Here is a 17,083-nt window from a genome sequence, read left to right as displayed (position 1 = left end):
TTTTCCTACCATTCTGAAGATGATTGGGCATTCTTTTGATTGCTATAAACCTTTGACTGTTTTCCAAAGCTCTAACAAAGTTCGTTCAGACAGTTACTACTTGTCTTTTTTTTTTTGAGACAGAGTCTCACTCCATCACCCAGGCTGGAGTGCAGTGGCACGATCTCGGCTCACTGCAAGCTCCGCCTCCCAGGTTCACACCATTCTCCTGCCTCAGCCTCCCGAGTAGCTAGGACTACAAGTGCCCGCCACCACACCTGGCTAATTTTTTGTATTTTCAGTAGAGACGGGGTTTCACTGTGTTAGCCAGGATGGTCTTGATTTCCTGACCTTGTGATCTGCCCTCCTTGGCCTCCCAAAGTGCTGGGATTACAGGCATGAGCCACTGTGCCGGCCTCTTTTTTTTTTTTAATGTTTTGATGGGGAAACAAAAGCTTGCAGCTTCCTAGTCTGCCAATTTTGCTGATGTTGCTGGGGTCAATTATGTTTTATTCCTCCCTATAATTTTAGTATTACAAGACCTTGAATAGAGTATGTTTATTAAGTATAGTGATTAAATTTTGGTTAGTCAGAATTAGAAAAATGTCAATGGTCTCAAAATTCTCCTCAATCTGATAATTTGCATTTAAAAGCAACATTAATATTTCAATTTCTTCTAAATTAGTCAATCTTGCCTGTTTTTGCTGGCTAACAGTCACTATATAGCAAAAACTTTTATAAATCTGTTTTAAGAAATTAAAGTTTCCGGCTGGGCGCGGTGGCTCACGCCTGTAATCCCAGCACTTTGGGAGGCCAAGGCAGGCAGATCACCTGAGGTCAGAGTCTGAGGCCAGCCTGACCAATATGGAGAAACCCCATCTCTACTAAAAATACAAAATTAGCCAGGCGTGGTGGCACATGCCTGTAATCCCAGCTACTCAGGAGGCTGAGGCAGGAGAATCACTTGAACCCGGGAGGTGGAGGTTGTAGTGAGTCAAGATTGTGCCATTGCACTCCAGCCTGGGCAACAAGAGCGAAACTCTCAAAAAAAAAAAAAAAAAGTTTTCATACCAAAATATTAAGTGATACTTATTGGCTTCTGCCAGTTTCCTACTTTGTAGTAGCACATGTTCTTGTAACCAGTCTTCAGTTGTGGCATAGGGTAGAAGTTAAATATATAAAACAAAAATAACATGTTTTGCAAATACCCCCTATTCTTCCCTACATAGGGTCAATATTAAAGTAACTTTCTGGTACCACGTTCTTTTTATCATATAAGTGTTCGTTTTGTTCATTTAACAAGGATATTATTACTAATGCTTATTTTATTATTTTAGGATTTTCATTAAGCCAACTTATACCCAGTTTCTACAAATGAAAATCAAGTCAATCATCTAAAATTTCATGATTTCTTCCCATCAAGAGGATCTGGAGTCTTCTGTTCCCATTAAAACTGAATTTATGGCAGTGCAAACCTGGGCCAGACTGGGTATAAAATGACAAAAGCACATTTATATTCTTAAAAATTTCTGCAGATTGCATACAAAGTTCTCAGATTTGTAAAAGTTTATTTCTATTGTAATTCTTTGCATGTTCACTTTGCTAAATTTGCAATATAAACCAGTTGCACGTCTTTTGCTATCTGGCCTCCTAGGTTGAGGGTTAGGGTTTGCTTTAAGCAAAACTGAGATAACTGTAATGTGAACTGGCCTACTAGATTGCCCACTGTTATCAATCTGCAAGGGTAGATCTATTTCTAGGTCTTAATTTCAAGGTTTACTTTCCCTCTTCCTTAGATTTTACTTGGATCAAAGGGCATGGAAATATATTCCTTGCTTAAGCCTTATACAAAGGAAACTAGCCCCAGAAATTATTTTGCTTTGAAAGTATGTAGATGAAATAAGTATTTTTAAATGTCTTGATTAAATAAAGCATTCTATGATCTGATCGTCAGCTCAGTATGTAGGCTAAGGGTACACCTTAACTTCTCTTTTTTATGCTCACATTTTTTTCATGTGATCATTATTTTCAGTCTCACAGAGGACTACAATGATTGTCATCTCTAGGAATTTAGTTTGTTTTTAGCTAATACTCCTTTAATGCTTCTAAGACAAGCCTTTCAAAATTGTAATAAATGAGTTACACAGATTTAACTTTGGTTAAATTACTATTTCCCTTCCTCACAGAACTTCAGGGCCTCTGAGAGGCAGGGAGGATGACTTTTGTTCTTATCAATACTACTATTGTTTCTATTAGGTCAACTTTTCCCTTTTTACTTTGCACTAAGGTTACAACCATGTGACTAAATGATTTTACTGTTCATAACAAGCTCCAAAGGCTCAGCTATAAAAAGGAACGCTTTAACAACATCAAATATTGTATGAAATTATCCTGTATCAGACTCTTTGAGAAGAAGCAAAACATTTTATATGAGTATTAATTTGTTTAAAATAATCCATTCAATTCTAAGGCTCATTTTGTTCATAATTTTCAGTTTTAAAAATCCCTTTTCCTCCACTATTCAGCCAATTCTGGTTAATATCAGGGACAATAAAGTTAAAAAATATTTGCCTTATGTGCTATTTGAACACATTCAAGGGCTAAAATTTTGAGGTATTTTGATAATAGCTAAATAGCAAGAGCTAAATATAAATATTCACAGATGAAAAGTTTTGACAAATTTTTCTTTGGACTTTCCTCAGGAACTAGGATTTAGAATAACCATAAATTAAAGGAATCTTCCAAGCATTTTTATCATATATATATAAATAGCAAGAGAAAAATATTTTCAGTTTTAAAAAAAGGATAAAAGTGACAAAAAAGGAAAAGCAGGAATAATGCTAATACATTTGGCTTTACTTACCTTGCAAGTGTTCTACTGTCGTTAGAACAAACCACTGACTGTTACAAAAGTAACATTAGTCACATCATACTGTATTAGGTGGAATATGCTAATTTCTCTCTTGTAAAACAGTCTGGAGGTAGATAGTCCATGCCACTTATGGTGTTTCTTCAACGAGGTTGTACAGGGACCAGGATCCTTCTGTTGTTTTTCTTCTACAATGGTGTGTTGCCTCCTCTTCAGGGTCCAAGATGGCTCACTACCAGATCCACATTCCAAGCAACAGGATGGAGAAAGGGGCAAACAAATGGTCATGCCATTTTAAGGACAAAAATCATTTCCCCTCACATTCCATTGTCCAGAACACAGTCATACCTGCACAGGAGACTGGGAAAAGTAGTCTTTATTCTAGGAGGCATACCCAATTGAAAAATCAAAGGTTCTATCATTATGTGAAAAGGAAAGAATGGATATTGAGGAAAAACTGGTGCTCTCTGCACATCTCTTATTTAGATATTTGTATAGAAATTCAAACTTGAAAATCATTCTACTGGGAATATGACAGGAATGACTAGCTGACATACCAACTATTCTGGTTTTTCGTTTATAAAGGAAAGGATTAGTTTACTTCCTTTGTTCATCCAAAAGCAATGAAATGCAAAACATTACCTGAATGAGTTCCAAGCTATGTTTTATTGTTATAAAATCAAAATAAGATGATGTAATACTCTGGTCTACCAGTTAGCTATTTAGACCTAGGTGAAAAAAAAATATTTTTAAGGAAAAAAGAAAAATGTTTTACTTATAATAAAATACTGATTAGTCCTGTCAATTTATCTGAACAAAAATAGTTCTTTAATTTTTATCAAATAAGTAAAAAGTCAGTAATAATATTGTTACTTCTGAAAAAATTCATAAAACTGAAAGGCAGAGAAAAATTTCTCAAGCCATCAGTATATTTTTCTCCTTTATTAAGGGAGAAAAAAGGTCTTCATGATTCTGCTAAAAGACATCACCTGACAACGCAAGGGGTAGTCAGGGAATGTCTTAAATCTATATCCTATTCATGAATCCCCTTTTGCTCTTCCTATGCAGGAAGACTATTTAAGGTCACGTTACACAGAAACTACATGATCTGGTGCAACACAACTATAATCAGTTTGTTTCTGCCTGATGCAAAAGCTCTCAACTCCTAGTCAGTGTTATGTCCAAAGTTGTCCTTCATCTAATATATTAAAAACTACCCTCATGTGATCTTAGAGCATCAATCAAAGCTACAAAAAAGATATATCTAAAGTTATTTTTGTTTGAAATACACATAGCCCAAGTTTCCATTTTCTGAAAAAGGCAGAACCCAAAAGTTACATATTATGAAAGTCATTTTAATTATTATTTAGATGACCCCAGATGTATGAGTGCCATTATTGTTGTATAGCTATGAAACAGATCATCATCTTTTACCTCATTACATTTCCTCAATATAAAGTTCCCAGTGACTATCCGATCACATCCAATTTCTCCATTTCCAAAGAAGCCGAATAAGGGAACACTAGGAAAAAACTTTCTAAACGCATCAGCCTCAACATTCCCCTTGGCTCTGTAATACTGAAAGCCCCTGCCAACGCATGCAAACATGAAGCCAATGGTGTTCTGCTCTGGAATGTTGGCCGCTTTGAGGCGCTGCATCGCAGCCTCAGCAGTCTTCTCATCACTGACGTCCTCGTTGAGGAGCACAGTGGCACTCTGGATTCGGTGTCCACTAAATGACAGTCCAACCACGCCTGAGGCATCAATATCCAGAGGGTTCCTGGAAAATTTAGAAAAGTGGCAATATCTCATGAAACATTAACATTTTTAAGTATAGAAGCAAAATCCTCCTGATACACTGACGGGAGGCTGCTGCCTTTAGCAGCCTATGGTTCATCTGAGGCTCACCCTCACAGATGAGTAAAGCAGGGTCAAAAATCAAACTATTAAAATTAATATATAAAAAATGCACAAGGCAGATCAAGAGAAGCCATGATTTTTTTCAGTCACAAATACAAAGGGGCAAAGCACATCCATAACAATTTCTGAAACCCATATTCAGTTATTAGAAGGTACAGTTTCCTTACCTTTCTGACTTCCTTAAAAGGAATGTTATAATTTTATTAATATACACAAAGATATCCACTAAATGAAGCCTTCTGCTATTGTTTACATTAATATCTCTCCCCCCCACTTCAGCTGTCAAATTCTGAAAGACGTATATTTAAAATATAATAATGGAGTGTGATTTTATTTTTTTAGAGATAGGGTTCTCTGTTAGCTAGGCTGAAGTGCAGCGGCACAATCATAGCTCACTGCAGCCTCAAACTCCTGGGATAAAGCAATCCTCCTGCCTGAGTCTCAAGTAGCTGGGGCTACAGATACATGCCACCACACCTGGCTAATTTGTAAACATTTTGTAGAGATAGGGTCTCACTATGTTGCTTAGACTGGTCTCAAACTCCTGGGCTCAAGCAATCCTCCTGCCTCAGCCTCCCAAAGTTCTGGGATTACAGGCATAAGCCACTGCACTCAGTCTTAGAGGATAATTTTAAAAACCTATTAACTCTAGAAGTTTTAGCTTTATGTCTAGTCCACTAGAAAATATGATTATGTTATTTTTTGTCTTTTTTATTGCTTTGAGTCTAGAGTTCAGCTTAATTTGATGGTAAAAACTCATGCTTTGTTTTTGTTTGTATTTGCCTGGTTTTTTAAAATGAAATATCTTATCCTTACAAAAGAAAATACAACATTGATAAAAGTTATAAAGCATAATATAGTGAACATCCACTAGGGGATAAACAAGTATTCTATCATGCTTCCAACATCTGAATCTATAAAATGGGCAAGATTTACTGGATTAGTGAGAAACTAAGACGCAAAAAGGTTAAGTGACTAAGGTAATAAGGCTAGCTACTAGTAAAACAAGTTTGTGAGGGGCAAAATCCATCTTCTGAAGTCCTCTGCTGCTCTTAAAACTTTATCACATTTCCTCTTTGGTACAGAATTGTTAATATACATTGTCAATCTTGCCTCAAAGAATTATACACCTTCCTTTTGGGGCACTGAGTCAGTTGGGTTATCTGGACTTTATTAAAATGGAGCCCTCATTTACTCAATGGTTGCTCTTAACCGCTGACACAGTATGAAGACCACATTAAAATTAATGGGTCACGTGAAGAGTAATGATTGGGGTGGGGGGTGTTTCTCATATTAGGTATAAAAAGTAGATGATATACAAATAGCTGCACTAACAAGCTAGTGCCTCAGATGTTATAAGTCTGAGTGAGGTATCTGCATTTCAAAGGTCAACTGTATGTTGAATCACCATTGCCCTATCAGTACACAATTTAAGTTAATAGCAAAGACAAAGGAAAAATTAGGCAAGAGGGGAAATAACTTAGATAGCCACCAAGAATTCAGTGTATGTATGCACAAAATCCAGTGTTTGATATCCTGCCTGGGATTCAATGTACTTGGCCTTCCTCTCTTCCTCCTCCCTGGCAGTCCAGGGACCTCAACTTTAGCTATTTTCCCAGATCTAGCTCATAGAGACTACCAGAAGAGAGACTATAACTAGGATGACTTACATTATTCTTATAGATACTGATCTCCAACAGTCTGTCCCCATGTCACCACTCTAGGATGCAAATATTAAACAGAGTGGGAAACAAATACTAGTGTTTACAAGCATTGAGGGTGGGGTAGCGTCTGATTTTCCTGCTGGAAACAAATGATATTTATGTCCACCTAATTGTTTCAAACTCAAAATGATATGTATTTTCATTCAAGATGGAAAGGAAGTAATGGCTCCCAAGACAGAAAAGCAAATATTTTTATCTTTGAAAGCAAAAGCCTTAGTAACAAAAAAGATCCACAGTTTTTGAGCTTGAAAAAGACTTTCAAAAGATCTAATATAGAATTTCCAAAAACCAGTAGGACTTGCAAGACGTTCTGTGGAAAAACAGGTTTTGTGACCAAACAGATTTGGGAACTGTCACAGGTAATGCTATTCTCCTTCCAGATTTCCACAGCACTGGGCATATTAGAAGCTCTGAGAAGTTTTGCCATAAAGATACACTCTAACCATGTGTTTCCTTTAAAGGAGGAAACTAGAGAGGAGGTGACACACTGAGGTCACACAGAGTACCACATCTGTCAAAGGAAAGATCAACAGGCAATGTCAAATTTTAAGGAGAATGTGACTCCAACTAAGTTCTTGAAGGACAATCTATATAAAAATGTAATTATTCAACCGTAAACAGAATTATGTTCAGTAAGCCCCTTAGCCAATGTCTACTACAAAATGGAATGAACTATTAATAATTCTTTAAACATGTTTTTTAAATTGTTAACCCCAAAGTGACAAAACCTGAGACCATTTCCCTTCATTCACAGAGGAAATCAGAAGCACACAAGACATACTTTTCAGAAGTCAGTGATGACAGGTTGTCCACCTGGCCTCCAGCCAAGATGATATTCATATCACTGAAAGTGCTGACTACTTGCTGCAGATAATTACTGGCTCCCACCTTACAGCAATTATAACCAAAGACAAGGACCACACGAAGTTCAGGGTTATCTAAAAGACCTGCAGAGAAATGAAGAGCAACAGTTAAAGACAGCCTTAAAACAGAAATTATTTTATACATGCTGCAAAATGAAATGTTACTGTTAATGACTTGCACTCCTCCTTAAGGGCAATTTAGTGGCTTAAGCTATCAAATTTTCCATTTTTTATTTTTTATCTTATTTTATATCCTCTTCAATCTCTGTATCAAGTTTTCAATTTTTTACAAACATTATGCAAAATCTTAATTTTTTTTCTGTTAAAAAAACTAAATGGCTACTTGTGTTAATAAATAATACAATCAACACAAATAACGAAGCAGCTATGTACTGAGCAGCAACCCTTGGTGGACCAATGTGCAAGCTGGCTCCCGGTAGGGAACAAAAGAGAACACTGGTTTACACAGAGCTGTGCTAGCAGCAGTGAGAATTTACAGATTTTTTTATTTTTTAAAGGAAAGAAAAGGCACTAATCACTTATAGTGTGGTGAACAGTGCCCCCTGCCCATGCCAAAGGTATATCCACATCAAACCTCTGGAACCTATGCATGTGAGCTTATTTAAAATTTTTTAAAATTAAAATTTTTTTTTTTTTTTTTTGGTAGAGATGGGGTCTCGCTATGTTAGTAAGGATCTTGAGATTAAATCATCTGGTTTATCCAGGTGGGCTCTAAATCCAATGACAGTGTCCTCATAATGAAAGATACACAAAGGAGAGACCCAGAAGAAAAGGCAGTGTGACCACAGAAGCAGAAACTGGAGCGGCAGGAAGAGAAAAAGAACAGACTCTCCCCTACAGCCTCCCAAGGTAGCACTACCCCTACTGCCATCTCAATTTCAGACTTCTGGCCTCCTAAACTGTGCAGAATAAATTTCTCATTTTATGCCACCAAATTTGGGGTACTTTGTTACAGCAGCCTAAGAAACTACTACATCACTGAAATACAGGTTTATTCACCTCCTCCAGGAAAGCAGGTGAGAGTAAAGGCGAATTAGCCTTTGAAAGTTCTTTGCAAAGCAGGAAAATGTTCAATTCTGTGACACAGGAACTAAAAGCTGCTACCATTAGGAGGCGGCAGAGTGTCACAGAGACAGCTTACTCGCTCTGCTCACAGCTCTCAGGTTTCGCTGGAGCCTCTGGCAGCTTGTTTATAGACTATCAATTTGACTTTTTTTTTTTTTTTTTTAAGTTCAGGGATACATGTTCAGGTTTGTTCCATGGGCAAATGTGTGTCATGGGGGTTTGTTGTGCAGATTATTTCATCACCCAGGTAATAAGCCCATTCTCCATTAGTTATTTTTCCTGATCCTCTCCTTCCTCACACCCTCCACCCTCTGGTAGGCCCCAGTGTCTGTTGTGCCCCTCTTTGTATTGATGTGTTCTCATCATTTAGCTCCCACTTATAAATGAGAACATGCAGTATTTGGTTTTCTGTTTCTGTGTTAGTTTGCTAATGATAATGGCCTCCAGCTCCATCCATGTCCCTGCAAAGGACATGATCTCATTCTTTTTTATGGCTGCATAGTATTCCATGGTGTATATGTACCACATTTTCTTTATCCAGTTTATCACTGATGGGCATTCAGGTTGATTCCATGTCTTTGCTACTGTGAATAGTGCTGCAATGAACATACATGTGCATGTGTCTTTATAATAGAATAATTTATATTCCTTTGAATATATACCCAGTAATAGGACTGCTGGGTCAAATGGTATTTCTGTCTTTAGGTCTTTGAGGAATCACCACACTATCTTCCACAATGGCTGAACTAATTTACACTCCCACCAACAGTGTATAAGTGTTCCTTTTTCTCCACAAACTCGCCAGCATCTGTTATTTTTTGACTTTTTAATAGCCATTCTGCCTAGTGTGGGATGGAATCTCATTGTGGTTTTGATTTGCATTTCTCTAATGATCAGTGATGTGGAGCTTTTTTTCCATGTGAGTGTTGGTCGCATGTATGTCTTCTGCCAGCATTACCAAACAGGGGTGCTTTGGGGATAGGAAAATGAATCTAATACCTAACACATTTGTGTTTCCATTTGATTTGACCACATGACTTCCACCTTGACAAACCTAAGGTGGTTACCAGAAAGGAGAGTTACTTAAGGAAACAAAGGGTATGCAGATGTGTGAATGACCAATTACTAACACCAAATAATGACCTATTCTGGGAAACTGCCTCTGGTCCATTTCCAATTCTCTACACAGTAAATTACTGACTTGGACAGTAAAAATAATATTACTTTCATGACATCATATACCCCAAACCATTGCTAAAGGGTCTTTTTTCCCCTATAGACTAGCCCACGAAATTTTGAGAGAATATATTTTCTTCTTTAGAACAAAGTTTCAGAGTTGGGAGAGGCCTGTGAGATCAAGTCTAGAGTTTTATTTTACAAACAAGGACTGCCAATGCCAGAGAAGTGACTACTACCCCAGGACAATATAATGACAGACTACATTAAAACCCACATCTCCTGACACTCAAGGCTTTAGCTTTTAGAAACCTCATGACTTCTAAATCTCAACCTTTCCTACTGTTTTCTAAGCTCTAGATGCTCTTTTACAACTGTCCACTAAACATCCTACCTGAATATTCTAAAGGCAACCACTCCCATTCATTTAACAAACACATACACAATGTAAAGGAAAATTTTTTTAAAATCTCAGGACCTCCAAACTCCTTATGCCAAAGGGAAAGTTAAGCCTAGAGGCTGAGTCAAGCGAAGCACCATCCTCTCTCCAAATTAATATTGCTACTTCACAACCCTGTGTCAGAGCATCATACATTGGCCAGACCTACCCCCTTCACACACCCCCCACCCACCACCCCACCAGGAAAGGCAAAAGGCTTTAGGCATCTCCAGATGACTGCTCCCACAAATCATTCATAACAATCTTTGCTGGCCTCAAAACCTTTAAGATGTACATCCTCCCATAACACAAGGACATGTCAACTGTAACTTTAGGTCTGCAATCTGTTCAATTCCACACTGATAATGTCCATTACAAGCTTATCTTCCCAGATGCTGCACAAAAATGAGAGATCAGTAATTCACCCACCTACTCTGAGACATCTGCATAACTGGTTCTTCCTTTCCTCAAAAGGTTCACCTTACCTTATGTAAAGTGTAGATTTACTGAGCACTAACTAAAGTCTCACAGGAATGTAACCATTCACCTCACGCCGATCCTTCCCCATCCTTCCTTCTCTCCTTTAAAAACATGTATTGAAAACCTCTTCAGAGTACATGGCCACTCGTTTGTGACTAGTGTTTTTCCCAGATACACCCTCAACCTCTGGCTCAGTAAACCTCGAATGATTGAGATTCTTGCCTCAGTCACACATTCCAGTTAACACCATATTCTCCAGTGGTGTTCTTTCAACATCTTCTCTAGTGGGCTGGTTCTCAGCTAATGGAACACTTCCCCCTCCTAATACACAACCCTAGAAAGTAGAATCACTTTCCCCTACCCCAACTTAGAGACAAACGCACCTTAGCCAAGGCTGGCTGCCTGATAGAGCAGATGGCTCTGTATTTAACCAACAGACTACCTGGTGCTACTGGTAAATAACAGAGGGAAGGTACAACTCCAACTCCTTGACACTCAAAACTCAAAGGCCTAAAATATGAGGGAAGAGTAAGGAGCAATGCCAATTTTTCCTGAAAGGTTCACAGGTAAAGGATCATCAAGGACCCAATGTTCTGGACCACGCGCCATAGAATCTGACTATAGATTTTATTCTAGAATTTTCCAAAAGTTGATACATTAGCAGGAGCTTACCACAACCATTAAAAACAATTCCAGAAAAGTATTTATAAGGCACTTTAAACAGTGTAACCTCCTGGTGAACCTTTCAAGATTCATGATAAGCTGGTTACAAAATGTAACCTTAGGTAACAGAATAAATTGACCTGCCATGTAGGACTGGCAACTATAATCAAGTTAACTACTGTAGTTGTCCACCAAGAGATGTCTTTGGTTTTGGAATAGTATGAAACTGTTCTTTCCAGTAATAATCTTGTTAGGTAAATTTAGCAAAGAATTACCCCATCCTCTTAGGAATTTTTCATCCACCAAGCCCCCACCCTCCTCCTTGGCTATAAATCCCCACTTGTGGTTGGTGCATTTGGAGTTGAGCCTGATCTCTCTCCCCTAGTGCAAAACCCCATCACAGTGGTCTCCCAAATAAAGTCTGCCTCACTGTCTTGAATAGATGTGAGCATCACTTTTTTTTTTAACGCTAGCTTCCTGTCACTTCTGCTTTCTCAAGGGCTGGGCAACTTCAAAGGCAGAACAAGTTCAATCCCTTGAGCTTCAGCACTGATTCTCTCTTCTTCACACCTGATACTGCCTGTGACCCCTCAAGACTCTCTATGATGTCCTCAGATAATTTTAAAACTTTGTTCTTCTTCAAACTTTTTTGGAATCTGACAAGTCATTAAAGTTCTATTTTTACCCCTCTTGGTGGCTGGCAGAATTCAAGACGAGTAGTTAAAGGATCAAAAAGCAGGGAGCAGAAAGAACCTGAACAATCTATAAGTTAGATCACCAGATCACCAATCTCACAACAAATACTAGTATAGAGCACTGTTCTAAGTACGTTATAGAAATTAACTTATTTAATACCTGTAACAACCTGTTACGTACTGTTTTACTCCTAAAAAGTCTGTGAGGATTCAATACTTTCAAAATTCACATTTAACATGCAAATTATATCATTACAGAACCTAAATCAGACCAAATCAAAGTAAAATTAAATACACACCCCAGAACTGGCTGCCAGAAAGAACTGTGCCTACTGAGCTATGGAAAACACAGGACACTTCCAGTCCTCTCCTTCGAAGAGCAAAGGCAACTGAATTCTTCAGAACTTCCTCTTGACCCTAAAATGTAAAAATCAATAGGAAAGCTTTTCTAATGGGACTCTCTGCAAATAAAACTGAAATCCAGAAAATCACTGTGCCCCAAAAGGCAATGTTACAGGTTTGTGCTTCACCTAGAAGTCAGAAGGATATTTGTCAAAGGAAAAGAGAGGGAGGATCCCAGGTGTGAGTCAACTGTTTGCTATATAACTAACCACCTCAAGCATTCTCAAAGGAGCAAAGAGGCTCTGGCTCTCATCTTGCCAACACTCGGCAGTGCTAGGGCTGCTTTCTCAAGCTCTCCTGCCCGTGGTACAGACAGGCAGAGCTGTCAGGCACTGCTCTGAGTCTAGAGCCCCTTCCCTGGATTACATGAAGGTTTAGAGGAAGAAGTGCATGAACACTGCCAGGGAGGGAAGCTTCTCTCCCCTCTAATGCAGCTGGGGCTTTCAGACTGTGCTTTGGTGGGCAAAGCGTTCCAAAGATGCCTCCAGTGTAGGTGGAGGAGAATAAGCAACCTCAGTTCAAGGCCTAACATGCTCCCTTCACCCTTTAACCTAGAGGCTCTGCTTTTACCTGCTTTATTTTTATGTTGACATCCCATGTAAGACTGTACAAATGAAGTGTTTAAAACAAAAGCTAAGAAATGGCTCAAGGAGATCCTGAGTAGTCTCAATAAAGCCTTTGCATTAGCAGAAGGGAGGGATGTCAAAATAATATTACAGCAGTACCAACCCTGGACAATCAACATGCACTACTGAGCCTCCTCCCCGGCCCTCCTCCTCAAATCACTGAAGCCAGTCCCTTTTGCTTCAATCACCATTAATTAACTGATGATTCCCAAATTAATATCTTTCCTCTAGACCATTCTCTAGAGCTCCAGGCCAATATATCCAACTGTCTATAATCAATATCTCCATCTCAAATTCCAAACATGTCCAAAACAGAACTGATAATCTGATCCTCCAACCTGCACCTTCAAGTCTTCTTCACCTTAGTCAATGGTACTATACAGCTGTGCTAGCCACACACCCACATGACATCGCTGTCACCTCCCTCATTCTCAACACCCAACATCTCATCAGTCACCACATCCTGTCCATTCAGCCCCAAACTTCATCTTGAATCCATTCACTTCTCTTCAACTCCACTCACCACTGCCCTGCTCCAAGCTGTCATCTCCTCTTTCCTTAACCACTACAACAGTTTCTCCTGCATCTACTTTTTAAAAAACATTATTTTAACTGAAAAATTTAAAAGGCATATATTTATCATGTACAACATGGTGTTTTGAAATATATATACACTACTGAATGGCTAAATCAAGCTAATCCTGCATTCACCCTTGTACTCCAAAATGATCACCACATCATAGCAAGACTGGTATTTTCAAAAGATCTATCAAATTATGCCACTCCTGTGTTTAGAAACCTGGCTTCTTGCTGCACTTCCCTCAAATATTTTTGATCTTTCGTTAGCTGAATCCATGAATGCAGAACCTATGGATATGGAGGGCGAACTCTACCTAAAATTTAGGACACAAGATAGCAAGTGAAAGAATGAAGATGGCCATTTTAAGCTGGGCAAAGCTTCAATTTCCAGAAGAAAATGATGCCTTGGAATAAGCCCAAACTGCTGACATCAAGCAGCTCAGGAAAGGACACCTATAAGAAAGCTTCACAGAGCACAATAATTCTGGGGTTGTTTTTCCTTCCAGTTTTCTCATTCCTATACTTGGCACTATAATGCAAATATGATCTAACAAATGTAACAATTTTATCACAAAAGGGTTTCTGCTGCTCAAAATTTTGGCTCTTTCTTATAAACTAACAAAACTAGGGTCCTGGCTTCAACCAGTGCCACATATCAGGGCCTCATCAAAGATTCCCAGGATGCTCAGGTGGACAGAGGACAGAGTACTGCCCAGGAAACAGCTATGTCACCTCTCTGGACAAAAAAGGCAGCACACAAAAGGTTTGGCCATATGACCTTTAGCAGCAGCACTGAATCAAAAGCCAAAACAAGCATCTCTAATGGGGTTTGATTTTTCCCAATTTCTTCTCCCAATCCCGCTCTTCCTGTCCCAGCGTTCCTATTTCTGGTCTCTGCACCACCATCACCCGTCTCCTAGGATCAAAACCCAAAAGTAATTACTGAGGCTTCCCTTCTCTTTCACATCTAATCATTTGTTCATTTTCTCCAATTCATTTCCTACTCCTCATGCCCTAGTGTTATTTCTTGCCTGGACTCTAAAGTGGTCTCCCGCTTCCAGTGTCTCCCCAGACAAGAGGACCACATTCACCGCTGCTCAATGACATCTGAGTAACAGCTACCATTTACTGTGTACAGGAGCTAAGCCCAGACTTTAGCCTGGCCTGAATGCGCCCCACCCTTTGTTCCCATGACTTCCCTGCACATAACCTTTGCTTGCAAAATGATTACTATTTCTCCAACATGCTCTGGGATTTCCCGGCTCTGTGCCTGTGTTTCTGTATTTCTTCAGCCAGTGATATTACTCATCCATATCTCTCATATGCTTCCCATCCTTCAAGGGCTTAAATACCAACTGCTTCAGGAAGCCTCCTTGATCCCTCCCACTGGCAGAACCCCTACAGCAATCTAGCCATCCTGCTCTCACAGAACACCTCACATACTCACTTGGGTTATGATTATACAGTCAAGCACCACATAACACTTTGGTCAAGGACGGCCAGGCATGGTGACACGCACAGTAAGTATATGCAACAGCGGTGCCAGAAGATTAACAGAGCTACAAAATTCCTACTGCCTAATGTGTGGCACAACGCATTACTCAAATGTCTGTGGTGATGCTGTTGTAAACACGCCTATTGCAGTGCCAGTCGTATAAAAGTATAACACATACAATCATGTACAATGCATACTTGACAATGACAATGAATGACTGTTACTGGCTTATGATTTACTATCCTATACTTTTAATTGTAATTTTAGAGGTTACCCCTCCTACTTATTAAAAAAAAAAAAAAAGTTAACTGTAAAACAGCCTCAGGCAGGTCCTTCAGGAGGTGTTCCAGAAGGAGGCACTGTTGTCATAGGAAATGACAGCTCCATGCGTATTACTGCCCCAAAGACCTTCCAATGGGACGAGATGTGGAGGTGGAAGACAGTGATATTGATTATCTTGACTCTGTATAGGCCTAGGCTAATGTGTGTGACTGTGTTTTAGTTTTTAACAAAAAGCTTAAAAAGTAAAAAAAAAAAAAAAAAAAAATTAAAGGTGGAAAAAAGCTTACAGAATAAGGATATAAATGGAAATTTTTTTTTGTCTAGCTAAAGTTAATTTATTATTAAAGAACTATTTTATTTTATTTTTTTGAGATAGAGTCTCGCTGTCACCCAGGCTGGAGTGCAGTGGCGTGATCTTGGCTTACTACAACCTCTGCCTCCCAGGTTCAAGCGATTCTCCTGCCTCAGCCTACAGTAGCTGGGACTACAGGCGCACACCACTATGCCCGGCTAATTTTTGTATTTTTAGTAGAGATGGGGTTTCCCCATGTTGACCAGGCTGGTCTCAAATTCCTGACCACAAGGGATCCACCTACCTCGGACCTCCCAAACTGCTGCGATTACAGGCATGAGCCACTGTGCCCCGCCGAATAAAAATGTTTTAATTAATTTAATGTAGCCTAAGCATACAGTGTTTAAAACTATATAGCAGTATACAGGGCTAGGCCTTCACATTCACTCACCACTCACTGACTCACCCCAGACCAACTTCTAGTCTTGGAAGCCTCATTCGTGTTAAGTGCCCTATAGAGGTATACTTTCTCTCATACCATATTTTTACTGTACCTTTTTAATGTTTAGATATGTTCAGATGCACCAATACTTACCATTGTGTTACAACTGCCTACAGTATTCAGTACAGTAACATGCTGTCCATGTTTGTGGTCTAGGGGCAATAGGCTACACTGTACAGCCTACACATATAGTACGCTGTAACATCTAGGTCTGTGTAAGTACTATGACATTCGCACAACAACATTGCCTAAAGATGCATTTCTCAGAACTCATCCCCATCATTAAGCAACACATGACTGTATATGTATTCTTCATACCTTTTCTGGAATGTCACTGAGACAGAATCTGCATCCAGTTATGATACCTTTAACATGCTGAATAAATTTTTATTTATTTATTTATTTTTGAGACAGGGTTTCACTCTGTCACCCAGGCTGCAGTAGAGTGGTGTGACTTCAGTGCACAGCAACCTCCACCTCTTGGGCTCAAGCAATCCTCCCACCTCAGCCTCCTAAGTAGCTGGGACTACAGGTGCGTGCCACCATGCTTGGCTAGTTTTTTAGTTTTTTTGTAGAGGTGATGTCTCACTATATTGTCCAGGCTGGTCTCGAACTCCCGGGCTCAAGCGATCCTCCCACCTCAGCTTCCCAAAGTACTGAAATTACAGGCATGAGCCACCATACCAGCCTGAATAAAATTAATGTAGGAGTTCTACATTATGAGCCAATTGAATATAGATAGTCATCTCGTCAACATCAACACATTGATCATCTTCTTCCTTCCTTGTACTAAATTTGCTGCCATAAATCCTTCCAGAATCTGGGCTAAGTTGCCCTGGACTGGCTTACTCCAAAGCCTTCAATGACACTTGATGCTTTTACAGACAGACTGCCAGGCAACACGCAAATGGCTCTCAAACCAACATGTCTGACCACAGCCATTCCTCTGAGTTTCTGACCTACTATTTGCTAACCACCTGACCAACTCTGAAAAAGACCTAGTTTGCTGAA

General features: G+C 39.2%; 2 protein-coding genes across 3 annotated transcripts in view; one reads left to right on the top strand and one right to left on the bottom strand.

Annotated features, from left to right (window-relative positions):
• NRG4 (neuregulin 4) overlaps positions 1 to 2,223 on the top strand; it is a 125,176-nt gene extending 122,953 nt beyond the window's left edge. For both annotated transcript variants that reach the window (XR_004030569.1, XM_030814828.1), the window contains one exon: positions 1,317 to 2,223. Coding sequence is in view for 1 of the 2 variants with exons in the window: in XM_030814828.1 (XP_030670688.1) it covers positions 1,317 to 1,357 (41 nt within the window). In the remaining variant the exon portion in view is untranslated. The remainder of the gene's footprint in view (positions 1 to 1,316) is intronic.
• A 986-nt stretch (positions 2,224 to 3,209) lies between these two features.
• The window catches only part of FBXO22 (F-box protein 22), a 30,277-nt gene continuing 16,403 nt past the window's right edge, over positions 3,210 to 17,083 (bottom strand). Inside the window, exons 6-7 of the mRNA XM_003275467.4 lie at positions 7,274 to 7,439; positions 3,210 to 4,628 (exon numbers count right to left, since the gene is read on the bottom strand). Of these exons, the coding sequence (XP_003275515.1) occupies positions 4,211 to 4,628; positions 7,274 to 7,439 (584 nt within the window). The 3' untranslated portion in view covers positions 3,210 to 4,210. The remainder of the gene's footprint in view (positions 4,629 to 7,273; positions 7,440 to 17,083) is intronic.

This window comes from Nomascus leucogenys, chromosome 6 (genome assembly GCF_006542625.1).
Source record: "Nomascus leucogenys isolate Asia chromosome 6, Asia_NLE_v1, whole genome shotgun sequence".
Lineage (NCBI taxonomy): Eukaryota > Metazoa > Chordata > Mammalia > Primates > Hylobatidae > Nomascus > Nomascus leucogenys.
Note: the sequence above shows the minus strand (reverse complement) of the source record. Positions and strands in the feature narration are given on the sequence as shown.